Raw genomic sequence first — 15146 nt, forward strand, 5'->3', positions numbered from 1 at the left:
ATTAGTAGAGCTTTATTGGGACTATAGTCTGAAGTCATGGGAGTAGAAAAAGTGGCATGAAGGCATAATTTGTCTCCAGGGTTTTGTAAAGCATGAGAAGAAAATTGGATTTTTCCTTAATACATTAAGCTGCAGGTCTAAGGCTTGCACCTCAGAGAAACTTTACCTTTAAATGGCCTTATTAAGGTACCTTTTAAACTACAGTAGCTCTGCTCCTATCAGATTTCCTTCGCAGCCGTGGGTGTTTTGTAAAGTTCGCAAATTCCGTGAAAATCTCGCTGTTTTCTTCATGGGACTTGGCAGATGCAGGCCGTGGCAGAAACTGGATCCCTTGGCACTGCTGTGTGTGAGACACTCACGTGAGCCTCGGGCAGTGCCAGCTTCCCAGTGCAGCCCTGGATTTCCTTTAACCCTGCAGAGCTGGATGTGTGACTTCTCCAGTGAGACAGCCCCCGTGGAACCTGCTTGGAACCACCTTGCACACTTTGATGGCACAGAGTCCTCCTAAACTGAGCTTTTTCTGGGCCAGGGCATTACTTCCCTTTTTTTTTTTTTTTTTTTTTTTTGGCTAATGCAGCTTGCAAGATATGCTTAGGGAGTTAGCTCATCCCTGAGTTTTCCAGGCCATCCAGCAGGCTGCAGAAATAAGTTCTGGTTTTAACCACATCCTTGCGTTAGGAAGGCTTGGTTCCCAGAACTGGGGAGCTGGTAAAACACACAGGCAAAACTGCAGAGTGTCCTGGCAGACAGCTATTTTGCTTTTATGGAAAATGTAGAGATTCAAGTAATGCAGAACTGCCCCCAGCCCGGCTCCCAAACAAAAGTGACAGCAGGTCATAAACAATCTTAAATTTAAACGGTTCGTATTTAATGTGCCTTCCCTATGTTCACTGCCCATAATTCTTCTGTAATTATTGCTGCTGTAACTTCCCTGACTGACTTGTCCTCAGTTTTTCCAGCTGAACACTTCATTTTCCCCTCTAACAAGGCTGAATATCTTTGAGTTGAGAAACTAACCCACCAGCTAGTCAGATGAGGTGCAAATAGGAAAAACAGATATTAATGGAAGTTGCCATCACCTTCATTTTTAACAGTCACTGCAGCGTCACTGTCATAGGTGGCATCAAAATTTCCAGGGCTACATAGCACCTCTGCTTGTCTGGAGGTTCAGTACAACTATGCATTTGAAATAATAATATTCTTATGTTTAGTATATCTTTGGTGCTATAAACCATTTTGGTTTGGAAGTACTAAGGAAATTAATAGATTTTATGGCCATGTGTCAGAATTTTGCTTAATTACAGTATCACTCTTTAAGCAAAAGTAGAAACAAAAAAAAAATTGCTTTCTACAAAACAGAATTATTAAATTTACTTATTTGAGATTTACTTAAAGGAAGGCATTCCAGTAAATTGCGATAGTTTTATTGCTTTGTAAATTTTTTCTGGACCAGAGAAACTTTTCATTTCTGCTTTTCACTGTTTTGGAAACCCAGTAATTTGTACTGTTTGCCTAAGCTGATTTTTTGACTAAGGTCTGTGTTGGGTTTTTTTTTCCTCCTCCTAACAGTTGCTAAGTATTTTTAGTGCTGATTTTTCAATCTGCCTTATATAGTGGCAGGCTGATATATTTTCAGTGGCTCACTTAGTAGGTTGTCAAGGATATGAGGGATACCATTTGTGGCCAATTAAAAACAATTAAGATGACCTTCCAGTCATTGCAAAAAAAAAAAAAAAAAAAAAAAAAAAGGAGAAAAGCTATCTTACGATATCTGTGCAAAATCAGGGTCATGGGAAGGATGTAGTACAAGCAGGGTCTTAAAATCTTTCCTATAATAATAATTATTTTAAACAGGTTTTATCTCAGTAACATGATAAAATGAACACCAACAACCATCTGTGTGTGTTTTCCTTATCAATTATCCATCCTTGTGTTCTGCTGTCCAAAGCACTTTAAAGAGTCTTGGAAATTTATGGCATGTGAAAGGCATATAGTTCCAGTCTTGCATAGGATCTGAAAAACACATTTTCATTGTTCTTCCACTTCACGGATCAAAAGGCTTTTATAAAGTAAACAAGAAAAAAACCCTGAATTAAGTTTAAGCTTAGCATTTTGAATAAAAATCCTTTCTTACACACAAAACAAAAAGTAACAATGAAAAATACGCCACAGGGTAAAAGGCCTACAGTATAACAAATACAATCAGAGAGAAACAAAGGACTGAAAGAAAATTCCAGATCCAATAGAAATGTCGTTCTGGGGAAAAAAAAATTCCATGCATTTTTGTGTCTGGGACGTAGGTAAAGTAGGTCTTTTACTAAAAGACGTTGGCATTTTATAATTATTATGAGTGATGCTCTGAAGGAAAAAGGGTTTTTTATTAATATGCATGTGCCATTTTCATAGCATTTTGAGATTGCTAGAACAGAGCAAAATAAAAAAAAATATGGAGAATAATCCATGGTTTTATGTAATAATACTTTGAAGGTTTTCTACAGGATGTTTTTATTCTAGTTTTCAGAGTAGCTGGCTTTGTTTCCTGGCTCTTTTGACTCATCTGTGAAGTTTCTGTTTGCCATGTTCCACATTTGCTGTCCAGGCTGACAGGCAGGCTGATGTCACTGGGGTCTTAATACATCTTGTCAAATTTAAAACACACTTTGAGTATTTATAGCTTTCAAAATCAGCAGGAATTTACTTTTACTTGGCTTGGCTTAAATTCCAGTTAGGATAATTACTATCTGTTTCTTACCCTGCAGAAATATCCTAAGGGAAGCAAGTGCAATCCATTTAGATCTGCAGGTGGAAATAGCAGAGAGTAGTTTCAAGAACACTCTCTAAACTTTCCAGTAGGTGTGATGTGAGTATAGATCAGTGATAACAAATCCATATTTTGTCATTTTTTTGCTTAGAAAATCAATGGATTTCCCTTCTGTTGACTCCTGGAAGTCACACCCTGGGGCATGTCCAGGGATTAGCAATCTTGTTTGTAGCAACAAGACTGTCAGTGGAGTACTCCGTTGGATAAATCAAAGTTTTCTCAATACTGTCCTTTTTTCACCCACACTGTCTATGGTTGGCTGAAGGGAAGAACAGAGAAGGGAAGAACAGGGAATGATGTTGAAGCTGGCAGCTTCAGTTTGTTTTACATGCTGAAGCAAGGGAAATCACCTTTCACTTACTGAAGTCTGTAATTGCTTGAAACTTTCTGAAGAAACTGTGTTGGGAGTTTTGAGGACAGACAGATAGCAATATGTGTATGTGCCAGTGTTAGGTTATTTTAAATTTATACTTCACAATATTGCATTCCAAGGGAGGGAGTATTTACTCCCTGCTGTCTGTGGTTGGGAATTTTGTTTTCAGTTTTTTTTAAAGACCATAAAAATACATAAGGCTAATGAAGTGATAAGAATCTCCTCTGTTTTCAAACAGTGGTATGTATTTCCAGGAACACACTGCAATGTGTCTTGCAGAAAGATGGGTAAGATAGACTAAAATCTCATTTAGTTGTCTCGGTGCTACATATGAGACACCTGCAAGAAACTGACAGCAAGGACTGTAAATCCTGGTTTTGCTGTAGATCTTCTCCCTCCCCAATGGCACAAAAATAAGTGATCTTTAAAAATAGCATTGCAATAAGCATTGTCTGGGTTGAGTATGAAGTTATAAGGGAAATTGTGGCGTAGTTAAAAGGTAGTTGCAAGTTAGAGTTTCTAAGGAGGTCTTTCTTGTGAACTGTTCTTTGGCTTGATCTGATAGCCTTATTTGTTCATTATAGGTCAACCTTTAGAGAAGTGCAGAGTTTTAGGTAATCAAGGTAGGTTTATCAGGAATGAACTAGGAATTGTTTGCATTTTTTTGTTGCCCTTTAATCAACATTTTTAAAAAGCAGGAAAAAACTTCACAAGCATATGACCATATTCAGTTAAAAGTAATTTTTGTTTATAAAGAACAATGAAGTAGTTGCCAAATTCTACCCATGTGTTCCAGATTTTTAGAAAAAATCATTTAAGAAAATAAGTTAAAATATCAGGGCTCCCACCACCCTGTTCGTAAATCACAAAAACCATTTGCACAAAACCACATTTAGCCCAGCACAATAACAATGTGCATCACAGTCATTTTACAAGGAAATCATATGCTGTACAGGAGAACTTTACATCTTCAAGGATCCTACAGAAAGCCCCAAATTGGCAGCAGTTTCCATCACAGTTTTCAATTTCTTCTCAAAGGTGGTTCTTTTACCGTTGAGTCCTCAAGCTTCTCCCTGTTTCTTGAATCACTTGGCCCTCAGTGTCAGCAAGAATTTTTGTCATGGTAGACCTGCATAGTCTTGGAGATTCTTACCACAGTGCTCTTGTGAAATAGAATTTATGCAGTGCAGTGCTCTATTACAATTCCTGCTTTTGCTGAACAAAGCAGAGAGCTTTGCAGAGAGCAAAGTTCTCCTTCCTGTGTCTGTGGCATTGTGTGATGTGCACAGTGCATACTGTTGTGACAAAAAAAAAGATATTTCCAGATGAATAATAAAAGGAAAATATTATAAGAAGATATGACATTAATAGCACAGTGTTAAAAGTGGTGTTTATGTGTATTTTGTTTTTTCCCCTACAGCATAAGGTGAAGGCAGAAAGGACCCTGTAATCTGATACTAAAGCTGACAGGGAGACTAACTCATTCTTTTGTTTAAAACATAAAAAAACCTGAGGGTAAATATAGTGTGTGATAGGCAAAGAGGGCCTTTTGTGAAGCAGGTGTTCTGTGTAAGACAGAGCAACAATAAACCAGTTCTCTAGGATCAACACAGAAAATTAATACTGCTTCCTGGCTGGGTTTGGCACCTCTGAGTGTTTCAGACTTGGACTGGGGCTGAGGCACCATCCTTGTGCTGAAACCATTCTGAACATTCTCTCCTCTCTGTGCATTGCTCCCCTTTCCCCTTGTGCTGAGAGAGATGGTATCACAGCTCAGGATCTGTTCAGAAAATCAGTGTGTGAGGATTTTGCAGGTGCCTGCTTGTGGTGTGTGCCCTGTGCATGTGTGCCTGTGACCTGGGTGCAGCCAGCACAGCTCTGTTCATTAAACTCTTGCAGATACTCTGTAACTTTACAGTAGTCATTAGCTCCAAGAATATCCCATTCCACCAAATTAGCAGATGTGTGTGACTTCCAGCCCAGCTTTCTCAGTGTTTGAATCCTAGAAATAGCCTGATGTAATAATTGAATAAAAGTAATCCAAACTCACCATAGGAAATATTTCTACCCTTTGCCTTCTTTTCTGGTAGTAAACTGAGCATCAGTTTCTGACAAATCTGATTTCCTATGGAGAATTTTATTGATGATCAGTCAGGGGACACAGAGGTAAAATACATTATTTATCCATCTTGTTTGGTATTATTATTTATTCCCCTTAATCCTGCACATTTCTGCACAGTTCTGCCCATAAGTCACAGGTGGATGGAAGGCTGGTGACAGACCTTGTGTGAAAGGTTGTGGAAAACTGCACCGTGCTGGGGCCACCACTGGAATGTAGTGAAAGGTTGCAAAGTCAGTATTTGTTATTCACCTGGTCACTCCTGGGAGAATGGCAAAGAGGGCCTTTTGTGAAGCAGGTGTTCTGTGTAAGACAGAGCAACAATAAACCAGTTCTCTAGGATCAACACAGAAAATTAATACTGCTTCCTGGCTGGGTTTGGCACCTCTGAGTGTTTCAGACTTGGACTGGGGCTGAGGCACCATCCTTGTGCTGAAACCATTCTGAACATTCTCTCCTCTCTGTGCATTGCTCCCCTTTCCCCTTGTGCTGAGAGAGATGGTATCACAGCTCAGGATCTGTTCAGAAAATCAGTGTGTGAGGATTTTGCAGGTGCCTGCTTGTGGTGTGTGCCCTGTGCATGTGTGCCTGTGACCTGGGTGCAGCCAGCACAGCTCTGCTCATTAAACTCCTGCAGACACTCTGTAACTTTACAGTAGTCATTAGCTCCAAGAATATCCCATTCCACCAAATTAGCAGATGTGTGTGACTTCTTTCACACACATCTGTGCCCAGCTTTCTCAGTGTTTGAATCCTAGAAATAGCCTGATGTAACAGTTGTATAAAAGTAATCCAAACTCACCATAGGAAATATTTCTACCCTTTGCCTTCTTTTCTAGTAGTAAACTGAGCATCAGTTTCTGACAAATCTGATTTCCTATGGAGAATTTTACTGATGATCAGTCAGGGGACACAGAGGTAAAATACATTATTTATCCATATTGTTTGGTATTATTATTTATTCCCCTTAATCCTGCACATTTCTGCACAGTTCTGCCCATAAGTCACAGGTGGATGGAAGGCTGGTGACAGACCTTGTGTGAAAGGTTGTGGAAAACTGCACCGTGCTGGGGCCACCACTGGAATGTAGTGAAAGGTTGCAAAGTCAGTATTTGTTATTCACCTGGTCACTCCTGGGAGAATGGTCCTGAGGCTGGGTGTTTGCCAGCCATAGGATGTGCTTTTATTTTAATGATTTCCTGCAAACGTAATGAGAAGGTCTTGCCTGGAAACTAATTAATAGTTATGCACTGGGCAGTGCATCCTTCCAAAATGAGGCTGGGTGCTGGATGCAGTGGCAAATGCTTGGTAGGAGCAGTTTCTGGGCCCTGTGGCTCTTACACTCCTTGCACTGGGTCTTCAGGAAACTGCAGGAATATTGCTGCCCGCACCAAATACTCCATCCCTAGCAGCTGGTAAAAGAATACCACCTCTCACTTACCAACCAAGAATAAATCTCTTGCCAGTCCCGTCTTTGTAGCAAAGGCACATTCTGGCTGCTTCCATCCTTGCCTGAGCTCTGCACTGGAACAGTTGTGATGTGGCAATCAGTCTAAAATCTCCTGTTTATTAGACATGTCTGGACATTTTTGGGTTTTGGTTGGTTTTTTTTTTGTGTAGTGTTTTTTTTTTGGTTTTTTGTGGGTTTTTTTTTTTTTTTGGTGTTTTTTTTTTTTTTTTTTGTTATTATTATTATTACTTGTTTGATTTATTAATTAATATTTCCATGAGGAATGGCAAAAACTGAAATTTTGTCTGAAACGAAGAGGACTTTCATCTGAATGTAGACTAATATGTTAAACCTCTGTCATGATAGAACATGTGACTGTCCGACTAATATGTTAAAAAATATATATATAAAAATTCAGAGGTTTCTGCTCTGTCATGATAGAACATGTGACTGTCTCAGGCATCTTGACAGCCATACTTGTATTTTTTCTATCCCAAAATAGCTAGTTTCCTGCCCGGTTGAGCAGGAGGATTACACATTCTACTCTGTGCAGACATGTTGAAAATGGTGAAAGTTATCATGGCAAAAGGCAATACCCACACATCTTTAAAGAGAGAGACCAATAATAAGCTGGGCAGTTGTTCTTAACAGCCCAGCAGCACTGCTGGGTGTTTATAACACATAACACTACTTTCTGTTGCTCTCTGTTCTATTGTGTGTAAGTGCTCACAGTATCTCCATTTATGGATGCATGTTCTAGTGACCTATACTGGGAAAAAAAAACCAAGCAGCAACCTTAAGGAGTAGATTCTTGAAAAGACCCTAATTCCTTTTTATTAGTGTAGCCTGGGTGAACAGCTCTTACAGCTGAATAATTCCTACCCTGAGGAGCATTCTTGAATTACTTTGCATTAGTCTAGGAAAGTGTGCCTGTTCTCTGCCTGGCTTTTTTGCCCCAGGAGAAGACTGGGAGAACAATGGTTGTCAGTCTCCAAGAGGAGAGCCTGGGCTTACAGTCGCTGCAATTGAAGCTTTCCCATTGTGCTGCTGTTATCAACAGAACATAAAAATAAAATCAGATCATTTGACCATATGATTAACACATTCCTGTTGAACTCCAGGTGACCCTAATCTTCTGGCTCTTTACAAAACTCCTGTGTTTCTTAGAGTAAAATTTCTTCCTTAACACTGAGTTCTTCTTTTGATGCTGAAATACCCTCTGAATGGTTTACTTATAGGGCTTTAATGGGATGCATTGGGGCAGACAAGAAAAGATGGATTTGAATGATTGTAAAGATGCATTGGATAATCAAATTTGTAACATCCAGATTAAGTTTAACCATGTAGTTGTTAATTTCCTATTTCTTGGTGAAGTGCTTCTTGTGTTTTCTTTTGCCCTATCAGTATAATGCAAGATTGCAAAGGAAATATTTGCAATTATGTGAACAAGTAGGAATTCTTTGATTTGCCCAAAATCATAAGTGTACACTGAGCAAGCTTTGCAACATCCTGGTGGGATTAAGATAGTTGTTTGTGGATTTAGACTACATTTTTTTAGTTAGCAAGACTTCTCTCTGTAAAGGGAAGCTCATGGCTTGATGGTGGAGAGTTATAATGAAGAGTGTTGTATTTGTGGGGTGCCCAGATGAAGGAAGCAATGATGAATCTGACTCCATGTTCTCAGAAGGCTAATTTATTACTTTATGATACTATCTAAAGAATACTATACTAAACTGTACTAAAGAATACAGAAAGGATACTTACAGAATGCTAAAAAGATAATAATGAAACTCGCGACTCTCTTTCCAGAGTCTGACACAGCTTGACCCTGATTGGCCAATAAGTCAAAATAACTCACAGCAGAAACCCAATGAAACAACCACCTGTTGGTAAAAAATATCCAAACACATTCCAAAGGAGCAAAACACAGGAGAAGCAAATGAGATAATAATTGTTTTCCTTTTTTTCTCTGAGGCTTCTCAGCTTCCCAGGAGGAAAGTCCTGGGCAAAGGTGTTGGTGATGGAGAGAGACGGTGAGACTGACTCAGTGATCAGAATCCAATTTTATTGTGGGATACAAACACTTAATATGCTATTTTAGGGAGACTAGTAATGTGTACAACAATGATTAGGTTAAAATCATATACACAAAATTATGCATATAACAACATCTCTTGCTTGCAGAGTTTAATAGGACTTTATTTTTCCGGTAAACCTGTCTGATTAAATCTTCTTGCTATCTAGATCTAATTTTCAAAGTTCCATTTGCTTTTGCCAAGGCATTTTGTCTATCACATCTCTTATGCTAATAGGGTCCAAAGTTCTCTCTGTCTCATGCACCCCAACACAAAGGGATTTTTCAGAAAATATGAATGCCACAGAAGAGTTTTGAAAATTAAGAGATTTGAAGTCCTGTTTAGTTTTCAGCCTAGTGTCTATAATGTTGTCTTTTCTCGGGAAGAATCAATTGCATAAATCGCATAAGCAAAGTCTGATCTGCCTACCGCAATCCTTAAGGACTAAGAAGGAATAACTACTTCCCTCCCATAACTTCTTTCTTGCTGCTGCACGGCCGACTCGCAGCACCTCCGGTGCTGCAACCACAAAAATTCCTCTAAAACTTTTCTCCCTCTGCCCGCCCAGCGTGCGACAGCGACCACTGGGGTCCCCACTGCAGCAGCCGCTGCCAGTGCAAGAACGGGGCCCTGTGCAACCCCATCACGGGGGCCTGCCACTGCTCTGCAGGCTTCAAGGGCTGGCGCTGCGAGGAGCGCTGCGACCCCGGCTCCTACGGCAACGACTGCCACCAGAAATGCCAGTGCCAGAACAGAGCCACCTGCGACCACGTCACCGGAGAGTGCAGGTGTCCCCCCGGATACACCGGTGCCTTGTAAGCATGCTTGTCTTATTCTTTTTTTTTGGGCTGGCGGGGTTTTGAGGAGTTTAGATGGGCTTCTGTTCTGAGCTGGCAGGTTTGGGCAAAGCCATGCTGGAGGGTGCATTCAGATGTGTGGCCAGGAGGAAAAAAGCCTTGAGCCAGATGGGTAAAAACGCACAAAAAGGAGCAGCGGGAGTTTCTTCGTGGCCATCGCAGTTTGGCCACAGGTTTGGGAAATGGCATTGAAACATGGAGTTGTTTGGCCTTGGTCATCCAGAACTGTGTGACCAGCAGGGAGTGAGTGCCAAACTGCATGTAAAGAGATGCCTTGGGAAGGAGTAATTCCTAGAATTCCAGATCTGTTTCCTTAGATCCGTTGTGTGGGTGCTGCACAACACTCGGGGCGCATTTCTCTGCGTCACGCTGCTCTGTGCTCCATGCTTTTGGCTGATGATGATAGCACTGGAAACAAAGCTGTGGCCTGTGGTAATGGGTGTCTGTGCTGTCCCCACCCTGTGCACAGCTGTGAGGACCTGTGTCCCCCCGGGAAGCACGGCCCGCAGTGCGAGGAGAGGTGTCCGTGCCAGAATGGAGGCGTCTGTCACCACATCACCGGGGAGTGCTCCTGCCCGCCGGGATGGATGGTAAAAAAATGCTCTCTGAAACCCCCACAACCCCCCCAAAACGTCCGTATTTGTACATCTCAACAGGGGAAAAAAAATCCGGGTAGCAAACGAGGATAGCAAATGTGGTCTGCTTGTAGCCAGGAGTAATGAGAAACATATTTTAGCATAAGGGACTGAAATAAAATGCTTGCGAAACCATCTGTTACTGAACATGCTCCAGTTCTGCACTGCCTTTTTAACTGTATCACATTCTGGGAAGCAAAAGACATGAGCTGTGCTGTGACAAGGCAATATCCTTTAGGTCTTGCCTGGGAGTCATTGGTTTCTGTGTGTAGGTTGATATTATAGGGAGATGACACCATTGTGTTTATTTATAGTGGGGCTTGTGCCTACGTTTGTATGTCCAGTATGCATGGAAAAAAGCCCAAAAGCTTTGCCTAGTGTGTTCACTGTTAGGGAGGAGATGGGACATCAGGTCTTTGACATTATCTTTAGGCTTCCTTCCCTTTTATCAGAGGGTAGGGAATTAAGACCTGACCTTGGAGCTGCAAATTACCTTCCCTTACTATCAGGCTGCCTGCTCTGAGTTGGCAGATAATGCAGTTGGAAGGTGATCAAGGCCCAAATAAATTTTTTAAGTACATTTGCTGATAATATGGATCATGAGCATTTGATAATATTTTCCATCTAAATGTTTCTTTTGTGTGAAAATTCACATTTACCGGTCATTTTATTACCTTGTGATTATATTATATTATACTGAGAGTAACCTGTGGCAGAGGCCAGTTTTTCACCAACTAGAGAGCATGCTATAAAATTCAATTTCTGGTTGTGAGATTGTGTAGCACACCTGACTACCTAGCTTGGAATATGGCCATTTTTACTTTCTATTGCAGTTCATGCTAGAATAGCAAAATTATTGGTTGTGGAATAAAGATGTTTGCATAAATTCTTGACTCCCTTTATCTGCCTAAACACAGCTACTAGAAATGAGATATAGCACAAAAAGCAGTGAGGAAAACTTTATGCTAGTATGTGTGTTAAGTAATACATGACTATTTAGACCTTCAAATAATTTTCCATTCCAAGTAATTATTTAAGTATAAGTTCTAATTTTAGAGCTTTCTGTTTCATGAAACACTATTTTGTCAGTGTAACCTTTTTTTTTTTCTTTTTTTTTTGTAAGGGAGGTTTAAGGTAGCCAGGTGCAAATTCTACAGTGTCTTACATTAAATGAAATACCTGGATGTCTTTTGTGTGATTAAATGCCTGTAAATACCTTTTTCTTAAAAGTCTTAGGTTCTGATGTTTCCCTCACCACCCAGGTGCAATTAATTCCAAGGATGTAAAAGGCAGTGCAGAAATTCAAAACCCATTGAAAGGAGCAATCATGCTACTTAAGCTTTTATGGTGTGCTGCTTTAAGTGAAATTGCAAACAGCTTTTTCATTCATCAAAAAACCCCCAACTTACCATAAAGTAGAATAATTGGGGCATTACAGCAGCTGCTGATTCTTACACCTCTATTCACTGGAGGGAATTCCTGGGTATATTGATACATAGTACTCCTGGTAAATAAATTGGGAAGAGATTGACATCAGTTAGTCTTTTATGTACAAGTGTTTCCACAGGGGCTTAGAGAGAGTGTTTTTCATGAGTGTTTTACTTCCAGCGTGCAAATCCTAGGAGGTTATTCCTCCAGTGCTGGAACATTTAAAGCTGGAGAAGGGTCTGGCATCTCCCAGATCAGCACTGGGACAGTAATACAGCATGTCCTTGATCTTCCTTCATTTCTTCCTTGTCCATTTAAGCTGCAGTCTCCACTCTAAGATTTCTCTTCTGCCCTCCCAGGGCATGGTCTGTGGTCAGCCTTGTCCTGAGGGTCGATATGGGAAGAACTGCTCCCAGGAGTGCCAGTGCCACAACGGAGGCACCTGTGACTCGGCGACGGGCCACTGCCACTGCAGCCCAGGCTACACAGGGGAACGGTAAGGAAAACCCATTCCTGCCAGGCTGCTCAGCCTGGAGGGCTCTGCTACAGCAGGGGAACTTCAGAAACTGGTGGAAAGAGCAGTGGAAGCATCTGAGATATGATTGAAAGTGCTGATTTTGGTGATGACATGTTTGCCGTGTCACTCAGCTGATGCCGGGTTGCCAGCTGAAAATCCATGTGAAAGAGCACTTGCTGTGAAGGAACTGCTGGGTTTCACTGTTTCCCTGCTGTGCTCTGGCACTTCTTGTGAGTCTTCCTCCCTTGGAGTGTCCTGCAGAATGGTGCGTCCTGGGCTTTGGTGGAGGGGTGAGGAGGGAGGCTCGTGGGTTTGTGCAGATGTCTGGCGCTCGCAGCAGCGAGGGAGGCTTGTTCAATCCCTCTTCAAAGGCTGTAGGCTGGAGAGTTGTCTCCTAAAAATGCTCCGCTCAGATGAAATGAAACATTTCATTTTGTGATGGCTGTAAGTCAGCTTTGGCAGATTGGATAGATAGTAGAGTGAGACATCACTTTTGAAGGCAGTGGAAAGCAATGAAAGAATGTTTTCCTGCGTGTATTTTAAGCAGCACACAACTCAAATTTTAGGATTCATTTTCAGGATTCAGCAGCAGCTTGATCACTGGGATCAGTCCAGGGGATCCATGCCAGCAGCTGTGGGTTTTGTAACCATGTGCACTCCCCACACCAGCGTTCACAGGACGTGGGAAGTGCTCTGCCAGACATAATGTGGAAAAAGACCTCAAGAAGAAGAGAAACAATTACCCAAAGCCATTCATGCCAAAGTTATATTTGTGTCTGTGAAGAAACAGTGCAGAAGGTGGTGGATGCATTTAGGCAGACATAGACAGGGGCTCCAGGGAAAATCAAAGGAGTAAACACACAAGTGTCTACACACTGCTCTGCACTGGTGTTTCTAAAAGTAATTAAATTTTTGGTATTGTAATAATTTAAATCTGACTTTCATCTGAAATGCCTTACAGTTTGCAGCATTTTGATCACTTTTGCAGATCATAGATTCCCTCTTTTCCTGCAAAAGAGGCTGTATTTTCAATTCTTTCATTTTTTGAGGTGGTTCCAAGGGCAGGAAGGAGTCAGTGGCAAGGCTGTAGACCTGGTCCTTATTTCATGTGAGAGAACTGTGTGGGCATTGTCTGAGGTAACCCATACACACCACCTCCAAAGAGTTGGTTTTTGCAAGTTAAATTAAAAAAAAAAAAAACAAAACCTGAGTTAAATTTTGTCTACTTTGGCTTAGGTTCCTGGTTGCCATTTGAAGAAAATTCTTCCACAGCTTTATTTTTATAACTTCATCAGGGCGCATTGATACAGGGTAATTAGCTCTGTTATTATGCTGTTAGCTCTACTATTATGCTACACCTCAGCAGGAAAGAAGATTTTATTAATAAAAAGTTGGGACAGAGTTACAAATACCTTGAAATTTCTGGACATGCTCATCAGATTGAGAAAAATAATGTAGAAACATGAAACAAATATGTCTACCCATTTTACCTCAGTGGGCTTTGCTAATTTCTGTTACATTTTGCAGTGCCTTGTATCATGTGTCTTTGAAATTCTCATGTAATGAACCACTAGTGATACCTGGAAACATACCAAAACAAAAAAGCCAAATCTATAAGGAAAACAGAAGAAGAAAAAAAAAAAAAAAAAAAGAGGAAGAACTAAAAAGAAATAGAACCATTAATAATGTGTTATATTATCAAGTAGTATTTTTTTAACCCGTAACTTGACTGGCATTCAGAATTTAACAATTTCTTTTTTAGAACAGAGGAAATTCAAAGCTGAAAACATCAAATTCATAAGACATAGACAAATGAAATTGCTGTCCAGAAAATCATGAGTGTATGAGTTGCAAATTTCAGAAGCAGGATACTGAAATTTTATTTTCTAGTAGTCAGGTTAAAGATACAGACTGATCTTTAGGTTAAACAATGTGTTCCATCTATGAAAAATTAAGAAAATTAATCTGTTGGCTAAAGTGTCTATCTTCTCAAAACTTTGTCAATGAGAGAGGAAGAGTTTGGTGAAGAAGTGTCTTTCTTAAGATATATTTTCCTTAAGCAGCAACAAAAATCATTGCTACTTCCCCATGTGGTTTAAACTCACATCTTTACTGATTTTCATTTTCATCTGTCAGAAAAATGAGATGAAAAGAAGCGGTTTGATCTCCTAAAGGTTTTTGCAAGTCACACAGATTTTTGATCTTATTTAAATGGTGGTTTTGACCAATAGAAGACCTTCCACATAAACCATATTTTCTTTAAACCTCCAGAAGCTGCCACTTATGGGAAATATAACAATTTGTTTGTTTGTTTATCGGTTGTTTGGTTTGTTTTTTTGCCTCACAGGTGCCAGGATGAGTGCCCGGTGGGGAGCTACGGGCTGCTTTGTGCAGAGACCTGCAAGTGTGTGAATGGTGGGAAGTGCTACCACATCAGTGGTGCCTGCCTCTGTGAGCCAGGCTACACCGGGCAGCACTGTGAAACCAGGCTCTGCCCCGAGGGGATTTATGGCCTCAAGTGTGATAAAAAGTGTCCCTGCCACATGCCCAACACCTGGAGGTAGGCTTTGCGCCCTCTACCCTGCTCTGTTTTTTCCTAAACTGAACACAGAAATCCTAATGTAACCTGAAAAAGGGTATTTCCTGATTTTTTTTAATACTTCAATGCAAACTGAAGCAGCTGAAGGCTTGGTATTCTCTGACTACAATGAGAAAAAAAATACCAACCCAAAAGATGCTTTGAATTATTACTTCCAAGCACATTTGATCGTAATATTCACTGCTGTGTTTGGTCTCTCACCCATGAAATAAATATTAAGACAAAGCATGACCTTTATCTATGTTTGCCACCTGAATAAATCATTATCTTGT

The 15146-nt window shown here is 40.6% G+C and overlaps 1 protein-coding gene across 1 annotated transcript in view; it reads left to right on the plus strand.

Annotated features, from left to right (window-relative positions):
• The window catches only part of MEGF10 (multiple EGF like domains 10), an 87895-nt gene that overhangs the window by 31694 nt on the left and 41055 nt on the right, over positions 1–15146 (plus strand). Inside the window, exons 6-9 of the mRNA XM_041395976.1 lie at positions 9407–9653; positions 10165–10285; positions 12118–12254; positions 14623–14835. Of these exons, the coding sequence (XP_041251910.1) occupies positions 9407–9653; positions 10165–10285; positions 12118–12254; positions 14623–14835 (718 nt within the window). The remainder of the gene's footprint in view (positions 1–9406; positions 9654–10164; positions 10286–12117; positions 12255–14622; positions 14836–15146) is intronic.

Source organism: Onychostruthus taczanowskii, unplaced genomic scaffold (assembly GCF_017590055.1).
Source record: "Onychostruthus taczanowskii isolate IOZ18803 unplaced genomic scaffold, ASM1759005v1 scaffold122, whole genome shotgun sequence".
NCBI lineage: Eukaryota > Metazoa > Chordata > Aves > Passeriformes > Passeridae > Onychostruthus > Onychostruthus taczanowskii.